Source organism: Anticarsia gemmatalis, chromosome 19, assembly GCF_050436995.1.
Source record: "Anticarsia gemmatalis isolate Benzon Research Colony breed Stoneville strain chromosome 19, ilAntGemm2 primary, whole genome shotgun sequence".
Lineage (NCBI taxonomy): Eukaryota > Metazoa > Arthropoda > Insecta > Lepidoptera > Erebidae > Anticarsia > Anticarsia gemmatalis.
In genome coordinates, this window is record NC_134763.1 from 6,465,147 (window position 1) to 6,486,668 (window position 21,522).

The window sequence follows — 21,522 nt, forward strand, 5'->3', positions numbered from 1 at the left end:
TAAGCCAAATGCGCATTATCTTGCATTACTTTATAACTCGTGCTAATGACTGGCATGTGTTATTCTATACTGTGTAGTCTTTTAATAATTTAAGTTCATACTTTTGTGATGTTAATATACCAATGTAAAATTGTTGTTTCAGATCTGTTGCAGTTTCACTTCGATTATTACCGAAATTATTCTCGTCATTTCAACAATTACGCGGCATGGATATGCATCAGGTATGATTGGTTAACTTCTTATTCACAAATTAATTTCTTTTGTATTAAAATGAGCGTGTTGCATAGAAAACATTATAAAAATTAACTGAAGCATATACCTAAACATATCCTATTTTTGGGCAAAGATCTTCTGGAATGTGAGAACTAGCTCTGAGCGTCTATATTGATTTATTTTATGAGGGCTATATAAATCTAAACTAAGAATATGTTAATAGAACATGTTTAAAGTACAGCGTGACTGTGCAGGTGGTGATGTGGGCGGAGCGCGAGCGCGGCATGATGCGGCTGTTCCTGGAGGACCTGCGCCACTACACGCTGCAGCACAGCGCCGACGCGCCGCACTACGCGCACATCACCGAGCTCACCGTGCGCCTGCACTTCCTCACCGCCATCTTCTCGCCCGTCGGCTCGCCGCAACACTTCCGGTACAAAACATACTTATACTATTTATTGCAATATTATAGTAACCAGAAGGAAATTATACTGAAGTCAAAGTTTACGATTACTCAACATTTCTAAAACTGAAATAGATTATCTCAAAAATCACTGGTTTTTATCGTTATCATATTCGTATTTATGACGAAATTTTTCAATGACAAAATTATAAAAGCTTCTGTCTAGAACTGTTCAAAACATTAAATTATGAGCTTCAAATTTAATCACAAACATCCAACCAAAAGAGACTCTATTATAAAAAGGTTTAATGTATATTCTCTTCATCAGCTTAACAGTGGAGCAAGTAGAAGAGCTATGGAACTGCTTAGTGGTGCGCGGCACTAGCGAGTGTGCTGACTGTCTGTACTCGTGGCTGCTGTCACACACCAAGTCGCCTGATCAACACGCGCTCGGACTTGATGCTCTCAGGTTCCTTTACGTCGAGAAAATGCCTACGCTGGACCCAGAGGTAGGAACTACAGTTCTATAACTACCATATTTTTAATAACATGTATAGACCACTTTTCCAAAGCTTGTAATATAAAACTCCGTCTGATAAAATTAAGCACCTTTTGCAACTCTGTTGTAACTGTTAAGGCTTGTGCAAAAGCACTTTGTTCAGTTCCGTTATATTCCACACGATTCCTTTATAAGGCTTATAAACACGGCCTGGCCTTTGTTAATAGCTTCAACAGTCGGTATTCTTCAAACTCTCATTTTGTTTGAGTCATAATGCAAGTATTTCTTCCTACAGACGATAAGCATAATGGGTCTAAGTCTATATCAACAACTATGCAACCTGGCGCGTATGGCGCTCGGCACGGGCGACTCACGGGACACCGCTCACCCACACACGCGAGCTATGGACCATCTGTGGAAGATTGCGTTACGGGCTAATAGTACAGGTAAATATAGCTACGATTATGGTGACATGACACAATATGAATACCAGTACATTATAAAAAAGAAATGGATAGAATATGCGCGTTTTTATATTGGGAAAAGTGTCATTGAAAAATACGTGCTCGTGCAATACTTAAAAACGCCGTTCTGACTGTGTTTACCACGTCATAAAAAATCCCTTGGTGAGAAAGCTAAAGCGTTTTTATATTGAGTATATTGTCATTGAAGTAAACGCGCATGTGCGACATCGTTTTGTACTTAAAAACGCCTTTCTAACTATGTTACAAGACTGTTACTTTTGGTCAAATTGCGCAAAGCATTGTCTAGTTACAGTAAATCTGAGCCTTATGTAATTAACAGTTTTAATAACTTCTTTCTCTAGCCTTTAATGAAGAACTAAGTTATTTATTTAGCTTCCTTCAGAAAGTAAAGTGTCAATTATCTTTTGCAGACGTATCAATGGGCGCTATTCAATACTTGAACAGTTACTACATGGGCCAGCAGCTTCAACAAGAAGATGACTTCGTAGCCAAGTGCATGTTCCACCTCTCATCGGCCGCCGAGAGACTTATAACTAAGAAACAAGACGGGGAGGGCACGTCACTGGCTCAAATGACATGTGAGGAGGTGAAAGAGGGAGAGAAAACGGTTGACAAACAGAATATATATGAGCATATGACTGAAGAGGCAGCTTTGCAGTGTATACAGAGGGCGCTGCTGTTGTTGAAGACTCATCTTGATACTTTTAAACGGAGGTTAGTAGCGTTATCTAACCCCCGGTTTCTGAGTACATATAACGGTAGTTTATCTATTCAATAGTGTTTTTTATATGAGTTTTAACGCTGTTGAATGGATAAACTACCGCTATATGAACCTCAGAAACCGGGGGTAAGTGATGGTTTCAGATATGGAATTAGTATTAGAGTGTAATACAAAAAAGAACGTTTTTTTATAAAGAAATCTATTCATTTACGTCTTTTTTGTTGATTTTAGAAACTTGTACTTAGGGCGAACTTTTTTATCTAATTTGTTATTGCCGACGTAAATGATGAACTTTTTAATGATACTCTTTATAAAGCTGTAGGATAGCCTTCAAGAGCGCTTATCATTTAACTGATAAATCAATTATTATTAACGTAATATTTTACTAGGTACGCGTATCACCTACGTCGCTGGGCGCTAGCAGAGTCAGGAGCATGGGAAGGCTGTGCCCTAGGCGCGGGCGGCGGCACGGTCCGCGTCACATTACAGCCGGCCGGCGCCGGGCCCCGCGCGTCGCTGGCACTGCACCATTCCGACCTTGTAGCGCATCTGCGAGCACACGTGCATGTGTGGTGGGAGAAACAGGTATGATATTACACGTTTACCTTTACTCGTACCTAACTGATAAGATTTAAACTCTTTCCTTGGATAATCTCGATTATTCTCTAATATACATTATTCTTATATATTACCTTATGAAAATAGTATAATAATAGGTATATTGTGTGATATTTTTTTACGGTTCTTAAAAAACATGTTTAAATAGAGTCTGGATAGGTTTATTTATGTCGAAATGAACATACATACATAATATGTGGAAAGGAATGAGTTCTTTGCTCAAACTAGAATATGAGTTTACAGTATTTTCTGCTTCAGCGTTAAATCATTTCGTTTTAATTACTTAGATTCAAGGCGAAGAGGGCGTGACTGCGCTTTCGACAGACGGACCACTGCGAATGATAACGCAGGGACAGGAGTTGACCATAGACTATGACGAGAGGACACTTTACGACATGGGCTTCAAAGATAATCAGGTAATGTTTCATCAGTCATGTTTACAATTTCCACTCAAGCAAGATTGAAATAAAAGTAACTATAATGTCTTCTTTAGTATATTTTTTTACATAACAACGCTTTGATGTGCGCACCAGTACCTTACGTGTAGGTATTCGTACGTCTTACTTTAAAACTATGTATGTCTATTTAACAGTATATTTTAATATAGTATTGTTATGTGAACAGTTGGTGTTCGTGTCGGTGGGCGTGGGCGGGCGCGGCGCGTGGGCGGAGTGGCCGTCGGCGCAGCCGGCGCCGGCGCGGGCCCGCCTGCCCACGCTGCTGCTGCTCGACCCCACCTACTTCCATCATCTCTTCACGCTCATGCAGGCGCTGGGCCAGATGAAGGAGCCCGGCGCTAATGGGGTATGTACCTCCATCTAAAGTTTTATTTGACTGTTTGATTTAGCACGCTAAATAACTGTTTCCGAATATATTAGCAAACCTCTGCGAGGAAGTGAAATAATATAAAATTTTGTATAGTAATCCACGTAATGATTACTTATTTAGAGCGGCGTTCATCCGTTCCGGCGCACAAAGATATTTGGCGCGTACGATAATGATGAATAGTTTTGAAACAGCTAAAGGCATGGTGTTTCAATACATGCCTGTAAAACTTGCACTGCTTGTATATGCGTCACCTAATAAAATCCCTTAATTACAGGAACCGGTGGCCCACACTAAAGCTCAACTCTTATCCCGTCGCGTATGGGACATACTACAAGCAGTACCGCTCAACCCAACACTGCTTGAAGCGTTCCAGAATCCTATCGAAAGCAAGCTACCAGAATTATTGGACCCCACGAGTCCTCAGAAACTCATGTATTCACTCCACATTATTGACAAGCTGAGCTCAAGTAATACTGGCACGCCAAATGTGAAGGAACCTACTGCTAGTACCGAAAAGAGCGAAGAGGAGAAGACGTCCGTTGAGAATTGGAATGAACTGTTTATTAAGAAGGGAGGGTTGAGATTGTTGTATGATATTATGATGTCAGGTGTGTATCCAATACAGTTTTTAAGTTATTTTATCCTGCGGATCCTGAGGATAGTTTTTACTTTTTCATTTAAAAAGCGACCCATCTATTTTTCTATCAGCCATATGTGTCCCACTGTTGATCAAAGGTCTCCCCTCTTTTCTTCCCGATGTAATCTGTGTTTTGTTTCTTATAGTATTTTTCCAGAATTAAACTTTATCTTTACTAATCTTTATGAAATGAAAGTGCTTATCATGTTATTGTTATGTCATAGGTGTACTACAAAGGAGCGACGACAGTGAATGGCGACAAGATTGCCTCGCTCTATTACTGCAGCTATTGTGTCGTATCGGGACATTGCCGTCTTCGGATCCGGCGCAAACACCCAAATTACACCCAGTAAGTAAACATTAATAAATAAGAGCTATAATAGAGCATCCATGTTATTTTCCGCTCTTTTCGTGGTTTGTATCTAGAGTTACCCTCTTATTTATAAAAATATATGAAGTTATGAAAGGCGTATAAAGTGTTTTGTTTCTTTCACTCCTTAGCGAAATGAAAGGGAGAAAATATATTATAGTAGCTTTTTAACTAACATAGGTTTATAGTGTGTTTATGAATAAGACGGTCAGAATAAAAAACCAATAAAATATAATTACTTTACTTATATGAATAAAATAAAAGTTATTAAAAGACTATCGCTCCGTGATTTTCTTATTACATATAGCTTTTTTTTTGCAGTCATTACTATCGTTGATGAGCGTAGAGGAGACGACGGAGAGGTTGATATCAATACTTTGTGAGGCAGCTACACTTAAAGAACCCACCACTTATAAGACTGGATTCTGGGGACGAGCACAGGTATGTTTTACTTTTATCACTTCACTAGCTGACCCGCGCAACTTCGCTTGCGTCACATAAGAGAGAATGGTTAAAATTTTCCCCATTTTTGTAACATTTTTTACTGGTACTTTGCTCCTATTGGTCGTAGCGTGATGATATAGGCCTATAGCCTTCCTCGATAAATGGGCTATCTAACAGTGAAATATTTTTTTAAATCGGACCAGTAGTTCCTGAGATTGGCGCTTTCAAACAAACAAACAATCAAACAAACAAACAAACTCTTCAGCTTTATAATATTAGTATAGATTTAAGCACTAGTCATTTAGTAACCATAATTTGATGTGTCTATGTACCATATTATAACTCACGTATTTTGAAATTGTAGTGGTAATTAATTATTATTGTTTTATTTCCTAGGTGGTTCAACACGCAATGCGTATGTGTGTGTGGTGGGCGCGGGGCGGAGGCGACGCCGTGGCGCTAGCGTGGTCGCTGCGACGAGCCGCGCCCAGACTACTGCTCGACGATGCTGATCCAGCGGTAAGTAATTTAAAATTGAAATTATTTTATGACTCAACTTATATTATGAACAAAGTAGTTAACCCCGCTTAGCCACAATTAAAGCTCAACTGTACGTGCCTCTTTATTAAACACAAATTAGTTTTACTTTGACCAGTACTATAAGCAAAGTGCAAACAAATTAGAGACTTCTCTTATCAGTATACAAAAATCAAACTTCGCTTTTCAAATGTTTACTAGTTAAAATTGATTATGCTCTAACAGTAAATACTGCAACGATCAGTGTATACCAAATGTGTCATGTCCCAGGTTCGTCGCGAGGCGGGCAGCGCGCTGTACCGGCTGTGCGCGGGCGGCGAGGTGGCGGTGCTGGCGCCGCTGCTGCAGCTGCTGCTGGAGCACCTGCCGCGCGCCGCCGACATGCGCCCGCACCACACGCATCTGCAGCACCATCACTTGCATGTCAGTACATTCACATAACTAGATAATAATAGTTCAATTGAATTGAATTTGATCGAAACGTCGGGTAAACAAATAAGGTATTTTAATTTTAACCTTTAATTTTCAATCGCGCTTAAGACTCGTTACATTACAATAATAGTTGTTGATGCAAAATATCAACACGGCGACCCTCTATACGTATTAATTAAATGTTACTTTACATAGTCAGGTTAAATCTTGACTACGCTTCCACCAAAGATGTTCAAAGTACCTTGAATAACGGTGAGCCAGGAAAAGCTTTATCAAAAAAAACTTTCTGTGTTACACGCTCCTGTTCTAGCAATTCTATTGATGGCATTTTCTTTGATGCCTAAATATTTTATTTTTATTATCTTATAGTAATCATATATTTCCATTGCAGTCTGTCCACCACCACGCGGAAGAGGGCAAGGAGCCGTACGGACCAGCGTGTCGGGATTACTTCTGGCTCGTTTGTAGACTAATTGACGGTTTACCTGAAGATTTCTTCAAAGGTGAGATCTATATATATATTTTTTAAATACACAAATTTAAGTAAGTGGTAAAATGATAATAAACTTCAGTTCAGTCGTTCTGAAAATTTGAAATGTTTTCCTATATTTAATAACTGCGTGTAATACTGCAATAATTATCATGTTCCGAAATTCAAAAGTGAGTCATCATTATAAATTGAAATAATAATATTCTATGAAGTACCAATTACTTACAACAAATGATTTCCCAGAGGGTGCAACGTCCGAAGACAGTGGCGCCCCCGACCTGAACGAGTTATGCGAACAGATTCGCTCGTCGCTCGACAAGCGCGAGATCATAGAGCGGCGCGTGGAGCCGTGCACGCCGGACGACGGGCTCTACGGACAGCTGAGCCTGCTCACTCACTTGCTCAAACACCCGCTGAGGTTTAAGACGTCGGACCAAGGCACTAGGACCTTGGAGATGGTGAGTTCGTGTATAAACTAAACTTTTTTTAAATTAACTGAATTCTTTAAAAACGATGAATAAATCTATATCTATACTAATATTATAAAGCTGAAGAGTCACATAGGTGTTAACAAAAATCTGTGCTTTATTTTTTTCGAATTCCCAGGCCTGACAAGGATCTTAGAAATTACCTAAGGTGTACTGGAATTCCGTAATTTACGTCCATAATGGCTAAACATCTCCGGTCTAAGTACTGTATATTATTGTCGAAGTGGTTCAGTTTAATCACGCGGAATGTAAAACTTATTTTCTTCACTTCTGTCTTAACATTAAGGCACTACGAGCACGAGATTTTCTATTTCCTTTTTTAACTTGGTTCTCTATCATAAATTTATTATTTTTCTGTCTTAGGTGTTCGGTTTTCTATTTGACGTGCCGAACCCGGACAACAGAAACTTGCCTAAATGCAAGTCGCAGAAGTCTCGCGCGGCGGCCTACGATCTTCTCGTGGAGCTGGTGAAGGGCGCGCCCGATAACTACATGGTGCTGCATAATAAACTCATGGAACATCACAAACCTGGTAAGTAAAAACTTGATTTTAGGTGTACTGTGTTTCGTGGTTACCCTTTTAGATTCTGTTGAAATTCACTGTTTAGCTAAGAATAGTCATTAAAGTAAGTTGCTTTTACAAAGTTATGTTTAAGACATCCATCATCCAAAGCCAAGGCTTTTACAAAAATCTTATCTCGACCGTAAATCCTAATTTAAAAACTATAAATCCTTTTACTTCTTTAAAGTAGTGAATCATTTTTGCTGTCTTAAATTGCTTACAACTATCTTACCTTTAGTTCTAAATGCCTGACGTGATTGTTTATGACTACTTAAATTTCTACGATAACTCACTATTTCGTAAACTATTGTATTGCTAATGATGATTTTTTCGTTCGTCAGGTCCGTCATCATCGTACCCGTGGGACTACTGGCCGGCGGAGGAGTCGCGCTCGGAGTGCGGCTACGTGGGGCTGACGAACCTGGGCGCCACGTGCTACATGGCGTCGTGCATGCAGCACCTGTACATGATGCCGCAGGCGCGCCGTGCGCTGCTGCAGGCCGACGTGGCCGCCTCGCGACACGCGCCCACGCTGCACGAGATGCAGAGGATGTTCGCTTATCTCATGGTAAATTATAAAACATTATTAACAGACTTTAAAGGTTTTCCTTTTGTCGCGAATTTTATTGATTTACGAACTCTGTATTCTTTTGATAGATCAAAAATCGAGATGAAATACTAAGGTATTGTTAGCGTAAGATTTGAAAAAAAAAGTGTTTATTTTTTTATAGTGATTAGATTAGATTAGTTAGAGAAAAAAAAACATTTTTAAAGGGATTCTAAGGATAACATTCTGATCTCCGAAATGGTATTTAATGATGTTTTATTATAGTACTATAGAGCTCAGAGGATTTAATGAATAATTTGTTCAGAACTCGAAGTGTCCAGAAAGTGCTGTAATGTATTGCAATGCAACATTAAGTTCTTCTTTATCACCCGCTTGCTCTTCAATTTGCTAATACATTAACATTCTTTGTTATAGGAAAGTGAACGCAAAGCCTACAACCCGCGTAGCTTCTGCAAGGTGTACCAGATGGACCACCAGCCGCTCAACACGGGCGAACAGAAGGACATGGCGGAGTTCTTCATAGACCTCGTGTCTAAGCTCGAGGAGATGACGCCCGAGCTCAAGAAACTTGTCAAGACGCTGTTCTGCGGGACGCTTAGTAATAATGTCGTGTCATTGGTAAGAACATGTTTAGATATTTTGTGCGTATTAAAATATTTTTAGTTCCTTTTAAAAAGTATTGAGTGTGTAACAGTAGGTATTAATTTGGCAGCTAAATGTTGATCTGCTTGTGTGTTATGATACGTGTACGGACGTGCGCGATTAGATTATACGCTCTTACCTCTTAATAAGCTTCGGTTGGTTTTACGTGACTTAACTTTATAAAAAGTTTCCATGGCAATTTTCAATCCGTATATCTGGTAAATTTAACTCTGTTAGTTCATAGATAGTTTTAAATGAACTACAAATAAAAACTTCGATTTTGTAACTAGTTTTTAAAGTTTGTTAAACAGCGTAAAACATTTAAGTAATCTTTTCTTGCCTTCAGGACTGTCCGCATGTATCGCGGACGTTGGAAGAGTTCTACACAGTTCGCTGCCAGGTGGCGGACATGCGCAACCTGCACCAGAGTCTGGACGAGGTGACGGTCAAGGACACGCTCGAGGGAGACAACTGCTACACGTGCTCGCAGTGCGCAGCCAAAGTGCGCGCCGAGAAACGGTACTTTATACAAACGCTTTATTTTTATCTTGCAATGTTTTGTTTATTGGGGTAATGTGTTTTTTTGTTTCAAACTCATGTGAATTCATTAAAATTATTTCCTCATTGGTTATTTAAAATTTTAAATGGATATGATCCTAAATTAAACCGAAGTTAAGTTACAACGCTAATTAATTCTGTAGTAATTTTCAATTCTCATTATTGGAATTACTGATTTTTTTCTGTCTGTCTTACATGACTCTAAATTAATGATCTTAAGCTGCAATGTAAATTAATTCTGTAGTAATTTTAATTCCTCATTTGGAATTACTGTTTTTTTAAGTCGCCTTAAGTATTTTCTAAGCCGCCATTTGCAAATGAAAATACCATACTCCATATTTTTGAATATAATAAATAAATAAATACTAATATAAAAGACTACACTCTTTCGTCTGGCAAAGGATAAGACGAAATATGCAGAGCTGGTTGACAACCTTCACTAGTAGGAGAGGCACTTTAAGAAGAAGAAGAATATAAATGACTATATTTTTGTTCTACAGTGCGTGTTTCAAGAAGCTCCCCCGCATATTATGTTTCAACACGATGCGCTACACGTTCAACATGCTGACGATGTTGAAGGAGAAAGTGAACACGCACTTCTCGTTCCCCATGCGGCTCGACATGTCCGGATACGTCGAGAAACATCTCATGCCCGCGCAGTATCAAGGTACATGCAATAAAAATACTATATTATTAATTTTGATGAAAAACTATAAGAGACACAAATCTGTTATAATGTTTTTATCGCAAATACTGTGTTGGATAAAAAATATCCGTCGAAGTGGTTTCTATGATGCTAGCGACTATTAAACTTCCAGTAGCTTCCTTTGAAAGTTCGTCGTATCTCAAATTAAAATATTATTGTTTTTTATTTAAAGAAGAGAAGAAGAAATCCGCTGAGAAAAAGGAGGGTGAATCTAGTCCAACAGTAGAGAGTGAAGACAATTCAGAATTCGAGGAACATTATGAGTATGTATTTCTTAAATTAACGAGAACTATATACTGCTGCTTTGCTTAATATTTTTTACTTATTTATGAAAATATGTTCATGAGAATATCAATGGTATAAAATCTAGCCAATAATTAAACTAACAGTTATAAAACTCTTTAAAAATAAAAACAATGGAGAGAAAATGCTCGCACTAATATATACGTAACGTACGTACACGCACTTGTTGGCGTACACCATAGACATGATAACTTTTAAACTCTCGCGTTGCATGTTTAATGTATAATAGAATACGGAAATTAACGCAAACACTGGCTGACGTGGTCAGCCTGCGACCATGGCGAGTGCAACCTGCGCCGAGACGTTAGGCATTTTAAGGTAAAATGCGTATTCGCGTTAATTCCCGTATTCTATTATACATCATAGACATGTTCTCTAACTCAGTGCTCGTTTAAAAAGATATAAATATGAAACAATAGGTATAACAGCATCACTCGTTCCACAGGTACGAGTTAATAGGCGTGACAGTACACACGGGCACGGCGGACGGTGGGCACTACTACTCGTTCATCCGCGACCGCGAGCACGACCACCACGACCGCTGGCTGCTGTTCAACGACGCCGAGGTCAAGCCCTTCGACCCCGCGCATATTGCTGCTGAGTGCTTCGGGGGAGAGATGACGGTAAATAGTGCTAATATATTCATTACTACATTACTTTGATACCTTTAACAAAGACAGGATAAACATTCCCGAGAGAATTTTGTAGTAACTTTTAAAGTATTTCATTTCGCGGTGCGTAAACGGATGGATTACTAAGTGCGGTTACAATGCTTTCATTTACGTACTTATTCGCGCGTCATCTAAGGTTAAGCTGCTAAACTCACTCTTAAAAAACGCAATTTTTTCTTACGTTATTAGTAATTTAAAAATTTCATTAATAATACTGACGTCTTATGTTAATTCCTATATTTATTTTATTAAGTATGGATATGACAAAATATTATTATTTTTCAGAGTAAAACCTACGACTCAGTGACGGACAAGTTCATGGACTTTTCGTTCGAGAAGACGAACAGCGCTTACATGTTGTTCTACGAGTGGAGTCCGCCGCGCAGTCAGCGGGGCTCGGAGTGCGGACAGCTTGATGAGGCACAAGTAAGTTTGTTACAAACACTATAGACTTTCAGATTGTGAAACCATAAAAAATATTGGGATTTACGTTAATTATGCCCGTGTCTGAATCGTGTTAGGAAAAAATTATCGAAGCAAAACCTTTTTTTGGCACTGAAACAGGACATTTTAAACGGCTTCTTTTTAATTCCTGTAGAGAAATTAACCTAGTCCACGCTCCTATTTTCTTGCCTTCCCAATACTGTCGTCTTGACACAAAAATACCTACATCTTAAACTATTATACTCAATCGTTCCCTATTCATTTGTATAAGGGTCAAATTTGGACAATACAAATATTCCTTTAAATTAAATAGTACATAAATTAATTGTTCCTTTTCTAGTCCTCAACAGCGGAAGGCGCGAGTCCAAGCTCGTCAGTAGAACGGCGCAGCAGCGACGCGGCGCCATCAGTCAAACTACCGCCAGATCTACTCAAGTGGATATGGGACGACAATATGCAGTTCTTACACGACAAAAATATATTCCAGCACGCGTATTTCACGTAAGTTCTTCAACAGCAACACGTAATTTAAAAAATAACACAACACAAAATTGCTAGTTTTAGTTCCTTTTTAGACTATAATTTGCAAAGGTGGAATTTACAGCCTTAACTTAGATGTTTCCGTAAGAATATACGCAAAGGAATTCTCCTTTGCGTATATTCTTATACGCGTCGAAAATCGCAATTTGGAATGACTCGTAGACATTTTTTTTTGACGCATGTTGATCTTCAGTTTTTGACAATATATTCCTTGAAAGCCTTACGAAATTTTGATGAATTCATATAAAGTTTTAATTGTATTTTCTCATTTGTTAAGGTTCATGGGTCAGATGTGCAGTTCAGTGCCGCAGTCTCTGTTGACACTAAGGCCCGAGGTCACGGAGGTCGCCGCGCGTCTCTCAACGTCTTTCTTCATTGAAACTTTTATACATGCTAAGGAAAAGGTAAGTTTTTCAGTAGACTACCTTATCTCACACTATCCCACCATTAAATTCACCATATGTTTTTCAGAAACGATGCCATTTTATCTAAAGCTAATTTTAAGAATGTCTTCTGATGGTAATACTTAATTTTTTATATTTTGATTTCGAACATATGAACGTTGTTCTAAAAAGCATTTTTCTTTTATTATTTAGCCAACAATGGTGTCATGGGTGGAGTTAGTCACGAAGCAGTTCAACGCTTCGGCGGCGGCGTCCGAGTGGTTCCTGGGACACATGGCCGATGATACGTGGTGGCCGATGCAAGTAAGTACCTATTATACTATACACAATAAATATTATGAAGTGGTTTAAAATAATAACAATAATTTTAAATAATCAATGATAATAAAAATTAAATGTTTTAAGATACTTATGTATCTTGATATTAATGTTTTTATTTCTATTGTTTCAGGTGTTAATAAAATGTCCGAATCAAATGGTCCGTCAAATGTTTCAGAGACTTTGTATGCATGTAATACAAAGACTCAGGTAAATACTTTAACTTATTGTTTCAAATTTAATATGAATAACATTGTTTTCTTATATATTTAAATGTTACAGGACTACTAGTATAAAACAGTAGAGATATTTAACCTACAAGCAATGTTTTTGCGAGCTACGAAAGAGTTTTAACTCAGTATTTCCATTTGCAAGTTAAGTTGGACCCAATAGCGTGAACCACAAATATTTTTTCCGTGTGGGATTCGAACTTAAGTCGCCAAGAGACGACAAGTAATGAGTCAAGCCACTGCGCCACCCGCACTTTGCACTTACTGCTCAGATGTAGTGTTCGTTTGTATGATAGTAGTATTATAATATGTATGTATTGTTTCAGGTCTAGTCATTGTGCGTTGTACCTACAAGGTGTGGAGGAGGGTGAAGATACTAGCAAGTTGGGCGAAGCGAGTTGTGTTACTAGGTTTATAAGAATGTTGTTGTCATTGGTAAGTTGAACACAGTTTTTGTTACAATATACTGTAATTAGTGCAAAAGTTTCGTTGCTTGTAACATCGTTCAATCCAAGTTAGTTGTGTAATACGTTCTAACATGTAACTACTTAATTAATGATAAATTATAAGTTATATTCTAATATTGAGTACAATTAAGAAGCGGATATAGAGATCAACCTTATTTTTTGAAGTGTCTGGTTAGTAGATATAATCGGCCGTAAGGCTGGTTAAGGGACAGAAAGTGGTCTGTTTTCTTTCGGGAGCAGTTTTTAACCTTTCGTATGCGCGATATAGATGCAACGCGCGTTTAAAATGACTCGGCAGATGGGACATTTTTGACGCGGCGCAGGTCGATCGGCATACGAAAAATTATTTAATAATATTCCCTGAAGTATTAGCATGGTTCTTACGGGGAGAAAAAAATGCAATAAAATATTAAGTTTTAAAATAAAGAATTGATTGAAAGGCGGTACGAAGTTCACCGGGTCAGCTAGTTAATGATAAATATCAATGATAGATGGAGAACGGAGCGCGGTCGCACTTGCGCCACCTGACGGAGTATTTCAGCCTGCTGTACGAGTTCAGTAAGATGGGCGAGGAGGAGGGCAAGTTCATGTTGCGCATCAACGCCATATCCAGCATGGTCAACTTTTATCTAGGACAAAATACTACTACGGTAAGTTAAGTTTATTACAAGGTTTATTCATATTTCGTGCTAGAAATGTAATTAGAATATGGTAAACAGACTTTACAACAATGCAAATCACAAAAGGAAACTACTTCTAAAGACTTAAAACAATATCGTAGGAGAGCAAATATTCGCTATAGTAGTTGCTTAGCGATCACCTTATCTACTATATTTCTGTTAATCCATTCGAAATCAAACCCATGACAACTAGAGCAAAGGCAGTGCAATGACCGCCTTTATTTTAGCACTACACTTGACTTCACTCTCTTTGTATTTGAAAACAAACACATAAAACTTGAGCAACGGTAGTCAATACGGTAGTAGCCTACCAGTCAAATCAGCTACTGTTTATGAAATGTCAAAAACACATTTAGTATAGAAATACGTCGTAGTGACGTCACTATATCATATTTTCGTTGGTATCAAATGAGTGTCTAATAAAATGTTTCAGTCTGTAATAATTACAAATTCAACAATATTTACGAAATAAGCTACATAGTCTGAGAATTTTAGATGAATAATTTACGAGTACTAGTTTAATAATTTTTCGTTATCCCAGGCAACTACCCAATTTACGATTACTATTCGCTATTAAAACTAAGGCTAAGTTCATATGATCGCGCAGAGCCGCGGTACAGATTGGAGTAAACAGCTAGCATTGTCTACATCTCCGCGCGGTAACAGAACCGAGAAACCGCGCGCTTTCTCGCGGTTCAAGAACTAGCGCGCGGGTCGGAGCGGGACGCGCGGTATCGCGCGGTGATGTAGATGATACTGGCTGTTTACTTCGATCTTTTGTATCGCTCGGTCGAAAATTCCGCGCGACTCCGCGCGATCATATAAACTTAGCCTTAAACTCATTATTATTATTTCCCAGACGGAGTCTCCAGCGGAGGAAGCGGGCGGCAGTGGTAACGCGGAGAGCGGCGGCGACAAGCTGCGGCCGGGCGCGCTGGACAAGATGGTGGCGCTGGTGGCCGGCCTCGTGGAGCGCTCGCGGGACGCCGCCGGGCACCTCGCGCTGGGAGAGCCTGATGCGCGCGCGCTGCTGCATGCCAAGGTACATGTAACGACTGAATGTGTCCGGGCGCGCTGGACAAGATGGTGGCGCTGGTGGCCGGCCTCGGTAGATGTGACGACTGTATAATGTGTCCGGGCGCGCTGGACGAGATGGTGGCGCTGGTGGCCGGCCTCGGTAGATGTGACGACTGTATAATGTGTCCGGGCGCGCTGGACGAGATGGTGGCGCTGGTGGCCGGCCTCGGTAGATGTGACGACTGTATAATGTGTCCGGGCGCGCTGGACGAGATGGTGGCGCTGGTGGCCGGCCTCGTGGAGCGCTCGCGGGACGCCGCCGGACACCTCGCGCTGGGAGAGCCTGATGCGCGCGCGCTGCTGCATGCCAAGGTACATGTAACGACTGAATGTGTCCGGGCGCGCTGGACAAGATGGTGGCGCTGGTGGCCGGCCTCGGTAGATGTGACGACTGTATAATGTGTCCGGGCGCGCTGGACGAGATGGTGGCGCTGGTGGCCGGCCTCGGTAGATGTGACGACTGTATAATGTGTCCGGGCGCGCTGGACGAGATGGTGGCGCTGGTGGCCGGCCTCGGTAGATGTGACGACTGTATAATGTGTCCGGGCGCGCTGGACGAGATGGTGGCGCTGGTGGCCGGCCTCGGTAGATGTGACGACTGTATAATGTGTCCGGGCGCGCTGGACGAGATGGTGGCGCTGGTGTCCGGCCTCGGTAGATGTGACGACTGTATAATGTGTCCAGGCGCGCTGGACGAGATGGTGGCGCTGGTGGCCGGCCTCGGTAGATGTGACGACTGTATAATGTGTCCAGGCGCGCTGGACGAGATGGTGGCGCTGGTGGCCGGCCTCGGTAGATGTGACGACTGTATAATGTGTCCAGGCGCGCTGGACGAGATGGTGGCGCTGGTGGCCGGCCTCGGTAGATGTGACGACTGTATAATGTGTCCGGGCGCGCTGGACGAGATGGTGGCGCTGGTGGCCGGCCTCGGTAGATGTGACGACTGTATAATGTGTCCAGGCGCGCTGGACGAGATGGTGGCGCTGGTGGCCGGCCTCGGTAGATGTGACGACTGTATAATGTGTCCAGGCGCGCTGGACGAGATGGTGGCGCTGGTGGCCGGCCTCGGTAGATGTGACGACTGTATAATGTGTCCAGGCGCGCTGGACGAGATGGTGGCGCTGGTGGCCGGCCTCGGTAGATGTGACGACTGTATAATGTGTCCGGGCGCGCTGGACGAGATGGTGGCGCTGGTGTCCAGCCTCGGTAGATGTGACGACTGTATAATGTGTCCAGGCGCGCTGGACGAGATGGTGGCGCTGGTGGCCGGCCTCGGTAGATGTGACGACTGTATAATGTGTCCGGGCGCGCTGGACGAGATGGTGGCGCTGGTGGCCGGCCTCGGTAGATGTGACGACTGTATAATGTGTCCAGGCGCGCTGGACGAGATGGTGGCGCTGGTGGCCGGCCTCGGTAGATGTGACGACTGTATAATGTGTCCGGGCGCGCTGGACAAGATGGTGCAAGATGGAACATGTGCTAATTATGAGCTTTTTTGAACCACCTTCCCATAATATTGGCAAAACTATATGATTCGAATTTTCTATTTAATTCAGTTAAAAAATTTGGTCATATAAAGTAATTGTAAATAAAAATAGGGTTTTAAATATTCATACGTGATTGTTTGTTCGGCAGGGGTTCCCTTTCATCTACCAGCAGACGCGCGACTGTTTAAACTTGCAACAGACGCGGTCTCTGATCTTCGCACTGTGTCGCTGGAACGAGCCGCTCGCACAGAAGATCGTAAACATGATCTTCCAGGCCATCGCTAAACATTCCGAGGTATTTGTCAAAAGCAATTTGCTCCGAAATACTCATCTTGTGTTTTCAAATGAACCCATTTGTTATCGTTATAATTGTATGCCACCATACATTGAAATTTGTCCTGTGCTTTATGACTTCACAGAATTGACATAAGGCAGTTATGAATTCGTGAATAAAATCTTATGTTATTAGTAAATAAATAAATAAATAAATGTTATTCTATTGTTGTTTACAGAGCAGTAGTCCGTTTTTTAAGTTACTAACCCTGCTGGTGGAGGGCAGCGGCGGCGGCGCCGGCGCCACGGGTGGCCTGCCGTGCTTCACGCAGCTCGTGCTGGCGCGCCTGTGGGACGTGGCCGACGTGTGCCCGCACGCCGCGCTCGAGTGGCTCGCGCTACAGGTACACTGTTTATCTTTGTGTGATACGTGTTTGTATTATGAGGTTAGTGCTTATGATAGAAAGGACTATTTTCCGATTCGCCTAGTCATCTACTAGGCGAATCGGAAAATAGTCGTAGGAACATGACGTGTTATAAAAAAAGATTATTGATATTATAAGTTGATATGATGATGGTGATGGCGCAGGTGCCGCGCAACAAGGCGGCGCACGCGTGGGCGCTGCGCACGGCGGAGCGCTGGGTGGAGGCGCAGCTGCTGGGCGCGGGCGCGGCGCGCGTGCGGGCCGCCGCCGCGCTGCTGCTGGTGGCGCTGGTGCCGTCGCAGCACTTCCGCGCGGGGTACGCGCGCGCGCGCCCCCTGCCCGCGCCGCACCCGCACGCGCACGCGCCGCACGCGCCGCTCGCGCCCGCCGTCGCGCACGCGCCCAGCGCCAAGCTGCCCGACACCGCGCACCACACGCTGCACCAGGTATACTACACGACTATATATTTCCTATCGAAATGTTGAAGCCCTTTAATAAGAGACGTAAAAATTAAAATCAAATAATTTCAAACATTATTATTAATTACGTTTTTACAAATTGCAACTTTAAAAAAAATATTATATAAAATCTCTTATTCCCGAAGCCATATTAAAACGTAAATATTACTGGCAATATTTACCTAAAATTATTTGTGTTTTCTAGGTGTACACAATGCTGCTAGGCAAGTTGAAGGCGGCTCGTAAATACACAGACATCGCGGTGCACGGCACTATGAAGCTGACTGCGTACTTCGGTGTTATGTCCTACTGCGTCGTCAGCAGGGTTGAGAAACTTATGGTAAGTAACTAGTATTTACAAAACTAATTATAAGTCAAAATCGTAATCATAATCATCATCACCTATACTGCCTAGTAATCAGATTGAGTTACATAGTTGATCGTATATTTCTTTTAAATAACATTATCTAATCGGACATGTTTACACAAATCTAGATTTTAAAAAAGCATATCTTTAATTCTTAATGCTGTCGATTACCAAAACAATTATGTATTAATCTCTTTCTTGAAAAATACTAAAATTGGCAATGTCCTTATAGTAAATATTATTGCTGTGTTAACAAACTAGTAAATCAGCATTCTATGTTTGTATATTTCATTTTCACTTTAAAGCTTCCATATAAAACTCAATATTAAACTGACGTATCTCCACAGTTCGGTCAATACTTCAACGACCTATGGGACCTGTACCACCCAGCTATATCGGAGCCGTCAGTAGCGGTACATCCCAACAAACAAGCTCTCCTTACATTCTGGCACGCCGTCTCGGTCGACTGCCCGGAGAACGTGCAGCTAGCCGTCGCCAACCAACGTCTGACCAAACATATCGCATTCAATTATATACTGTAAGTATTAGTAGTTAAGGTAGATTTTTATGATGAGACATCCGCCCGCAGCGTCGCCAACGTGTAATTTCATCAATTTTCCAAAAAATCCTCTGTTAGTGTCTCTCTCTCTTATGCTCGGTTTCTGAGGCAGCGGTAGTTTATTTATTCAAACTGTTTTTGTATATGAGTTTAAACGCTATTGAATAGATAAATGTACCCGAGAAACCGGGGGTTAGTCCTCTACACTTTCTTAGAAATCTTCACAACAAATTTCAACTGTGCATTGTCCATCAGTCAGGCAGTCAGTCAGTAACGGTTTTGATAGTCTAAGCAGTGAAAGATAAGCATTTTCGTTGTTCGTAAAATATATTTTCGAAGTAGTGTGTTTTTCATGAATAATTAAGTAATCGGTAAGGAAAACATTGAGACGAAACTTTCCAGCCTGAGCGTTCTTTATACAGTCATTAAAGGAATACAACATTCATACTCTGCGCTATGACTATTGTATACTAGTTAATTAGTAAAAAAAAAATACATTTATCTATTTCCTCAGCCGAGTACTCTTTCACTGATAATGAAGTTCTTAATTAATTTAAATAAAAAAAGATTATCAGTGAAATAATTGTAGCGTATCAGTTGTACTTTCAAAGGAAATAGCGATAACATAAACAATTACAGTATTTCGAGTGAACTGATGTGTTATTTCGTTCCTACGTTCATCGGGGATATAGCTCAGTGGTAGAGCATTCGACTGCAGATCGAGAGGTCCCCGGTTCAAACCCGGGTGTCCCCTGCCGGCACAGATCGACGTTTTGGACTTTTAGTCATTGTATTTGAATTTATTTTTGTATTTTTATGGTTTTTTCAGTAAAATATCACTTAATTTACCTAAAAATGCAACTATTTTTTTTATCATTGTTATTTTTATGTAAGTTCTCTCACATTTTGTTAATTATTTAGCAGTTTTTTATTCAATTACATTTATATTATTAATTATACATAAATAAATGATCGATAAGTTTAAAAAAGATGTTGCCCTGATAATTTTATTCGTTTCGTATAATAACTGAGGGTTCTTTAGTAACTTAAGGATTATGTTACTAGAAACGTCATTTATATAATATTAGGATAATTAATACAAATGTAACATAAATTAATAATTATTATGATTGTTGAACATATCAAATATAATTATAGTGGCTCCGAGTTAAGACAAAAGACGTCCGCTAGTTTATAATAGAACTAACACCTGAGTGTTTCTTTAAAATTGAATATAAATAATACAAAATTAAATAAAAAAAAATACCAGTCCAGTATATACAATATTGTAATATTGTGTTTGTGTAGCGCTGACCACGAGGACGGTGAGGTAGTGGCGTATAACCGCGCGATGTTGCCGCCGTACTACGCGCTGCTACGCCTGTGTTGCCGGCGCTCGAGCGCGTTCGCACGTACCCTCGCACAACACCAGAACATACACTGGGCGTTTAGGAATATTGCGCCTCATGCACATCTGTATCCTGGCGCCGCTGATGAACTGCTAAGGTAAGCAAAATATAACTAAAATAAATTTGACTTTGGGCAAGTATTAACTCATTTCTACATGTTTTTAACTTTTTCTTGGTAAGTTTGTACTCAATATTTATACAGCTTTTTTTGTTGGTTAGTTTGTAAAATTGTAAAAAATACTGTGCTATTACAGCTGTCTCCTTTAAAAAAGAAGCTCTTTTAATGAAATAATGTAGAGTTGGCAATTCGGAAATAGTTTTTATAATATTTGTAAGATAAATTAGATAGATGATTAGTAAAAAACATTATAAACCATATTTTTTTGCCCCAGGTTGGCCCGTATCCTGGCGGCTCGCGGCGGCAACGGCAACGGCAACACGGGCAGTGCGAGCAGCGGCAACGGCAGCGGAAACGGAGGCAGCAGCGGCAGTGAAACCGCCGACGGCAGGGAGGCCGCCGCCTTTCGCAGGAGCACGCTCTCTGCTTACTTACAAGGTACGGTTACTAACTACATTTTTCAAACGAAAAACATATTTATGACGAATTTTCTTGATTTATTTATAACAAGTTTTTTACTTAATAGGGTTGTTTATTACCTAGTAGATTCTAAGAGCCGAATAGAACTTTATATCAAGGATCCAGTTTTTAACAGATTCCCATATTTCGGTTAATTCGCCCATCAAATAACAGCGCTTTGAATATAATTTATTTAATTTTGAAATAAATGAAAATATTGACACTTTTTATAATAAATTGTTATTGTTGCGTAGGTCTAAACGGCAGGACATGTTGGACGACGTTAATATCAGCGTTCTGTACGCTCGTTGAAAATGAAGATGACAGACTTTACGTCGTGTACAACGGTGGACTGCAGATGACGTTCGAGGTAAGAACAATGAATTGAGGATTATTTTATGTTGAAATAGATTTTTCATAACGGCAGTTAGTGCAACTTTTGCTAGGATATTTTACAGGTTCCATCTATGGGTCGGATGAAATCTAATTTTGTGACACATTTAAGAGTGATGAAACAATATTTGCGCATGCCGTAAAGTGTGTGTCGTTCTATTTGAATCTTTTCAAACTGCGAACGTATACGTCGACGTGTTCGTCAACTGCGTATACTGCATGCCTGTTCGGTACTCTAG

General features: G+C 40.7%; 1 protein-coding gene and 1 non-coding gene across 2 annotated transcripts in view; both read left to right on the forward strand.

Annotated features, from left to right (window-relative positions):
• Nucleotides 1–21,522, forward strand: part of puf (ubiquitinyl hydrolase 1 puf) — a 34,935-nt gene that overhangs the window by 6,637 nt on the left and 6,776 nt on the right. The window contains exons 14-51 of the mRNA XM_076127138.1: nt 143–221; nt 468–646; nt 945–1,125; nt 1,411–1,561; nt 2,011–2,314; nt 2,711–2,906; nt 3,227–3,355; nt 3,564–3,743; nt 4,042–4,375; nt 4,629–4,753; nt 5,096–5,215; nt 5,615–5,737; nt 6,026–6,178; nt 6,579–6,690; nt 6,921–7,135; nt 7,529–7,697; nt 8,069–8,295; nt 8,710–8,913; nt 9,284–9,456; nt 9,996–10,162; nt 10,374–10,464; nt 10,950–11,127; nt 11,461–11,601; nt 11,960–12,120; nt 12,437–12,563; nt 12,756–12,866; nt 13,015–13,091; nt 13,438–13,546; nt 14,070–14,228; nt 15,118–15,300; nt 16,971–17,117; nt 17,335–17,499; nt 17,685–17,966; nt 18,184–18,318; nt 18,693–18,883; nt 20,213–20,410; nt 20,706–20,869; nt 21,145–21,260. Coding sequence (XP_075983253.1) covers nt 143–221; nt 468–646; nt 945–1,125; nt 1,411–1,561; nt 2,011–2,314; nt 2,711–2,906; nt 3,227–3,355; nt 3,564–3,743; nt 4,042–4,375; nt 4,629–4,753; nt 5,096–5,215; nt 5,615–5,737; nt 6,026–6,178; nt 6,579–6,690; nt 6,921–7,135; nt 7,529–7,697; nt 8,069–8,295; nt 8,710–8,913; nt 9,284–9,456; nt 9,996–10,162; nt 10,374–10,464; nt 10,950–11,127; nt 11,461–11,601; nt 11,960–12,120; nt 12,437–12,563; nt 12,756–12,866; nt 13,015–13,091; nt 13,438–13,546; nt 14,070–14,228; nt 15,118–15,300; nt 16,971–17,117; nt 17,335–17,499; nt 17,685–17,966; nt 18,184–18,318; nt 18,693–18,883; nt 20,213–20,410; nt 20,706–20,869; nt 21,145–21,260 — 6,256 coding nt within the window. The remainder of the gene's footprint in view (nt 1–142; nt 222–467; nt 647–944; nt 1,126–1,410; nt 1,562–2,010; nt 2,315–2,710; nt 2,907–3,226; nt 3,356–3,563; nt 3,744–4,041; nt 4,376–4,628; nt 4,754–5,095; nt 5,216–5,614; nt 5,738–6,025; nt 6,179–6,578; nt 6,691–6,920; nt 7,136–7,528; nt 7,698–8,068; nt 8,296–8,709; nt 8,914–9,283; nt 9,457–9,995; nt 10,163–10,373; nt 10,465–10,949; nt 11,128–11,460; nt 11,602–11,959; nt 12,121–12,436; nt 12,564–12,755; nt 12,867–13,014; nt 13,092–13,437; nt 13,547–14,069; nt 14,229–15,117; nt 15,301–16,970; nt 17,118–17,334; nt 17,500–17,684; nt 17,967–18,183; nt 18,319–18,692; nt 18,884–20,212; nt 20,411–20,705; nt 20,870–21,144; nt 21,261–21,522) is intronic.
• Nucleotides 19,587–19,658, forward strand: TRNAC-GCA (transfer RNA cysteine (anticodon GCA)). Its single transcript has one exon. It is a non-coding gene; the product is annotated as a tRNA-Cys (tRNA).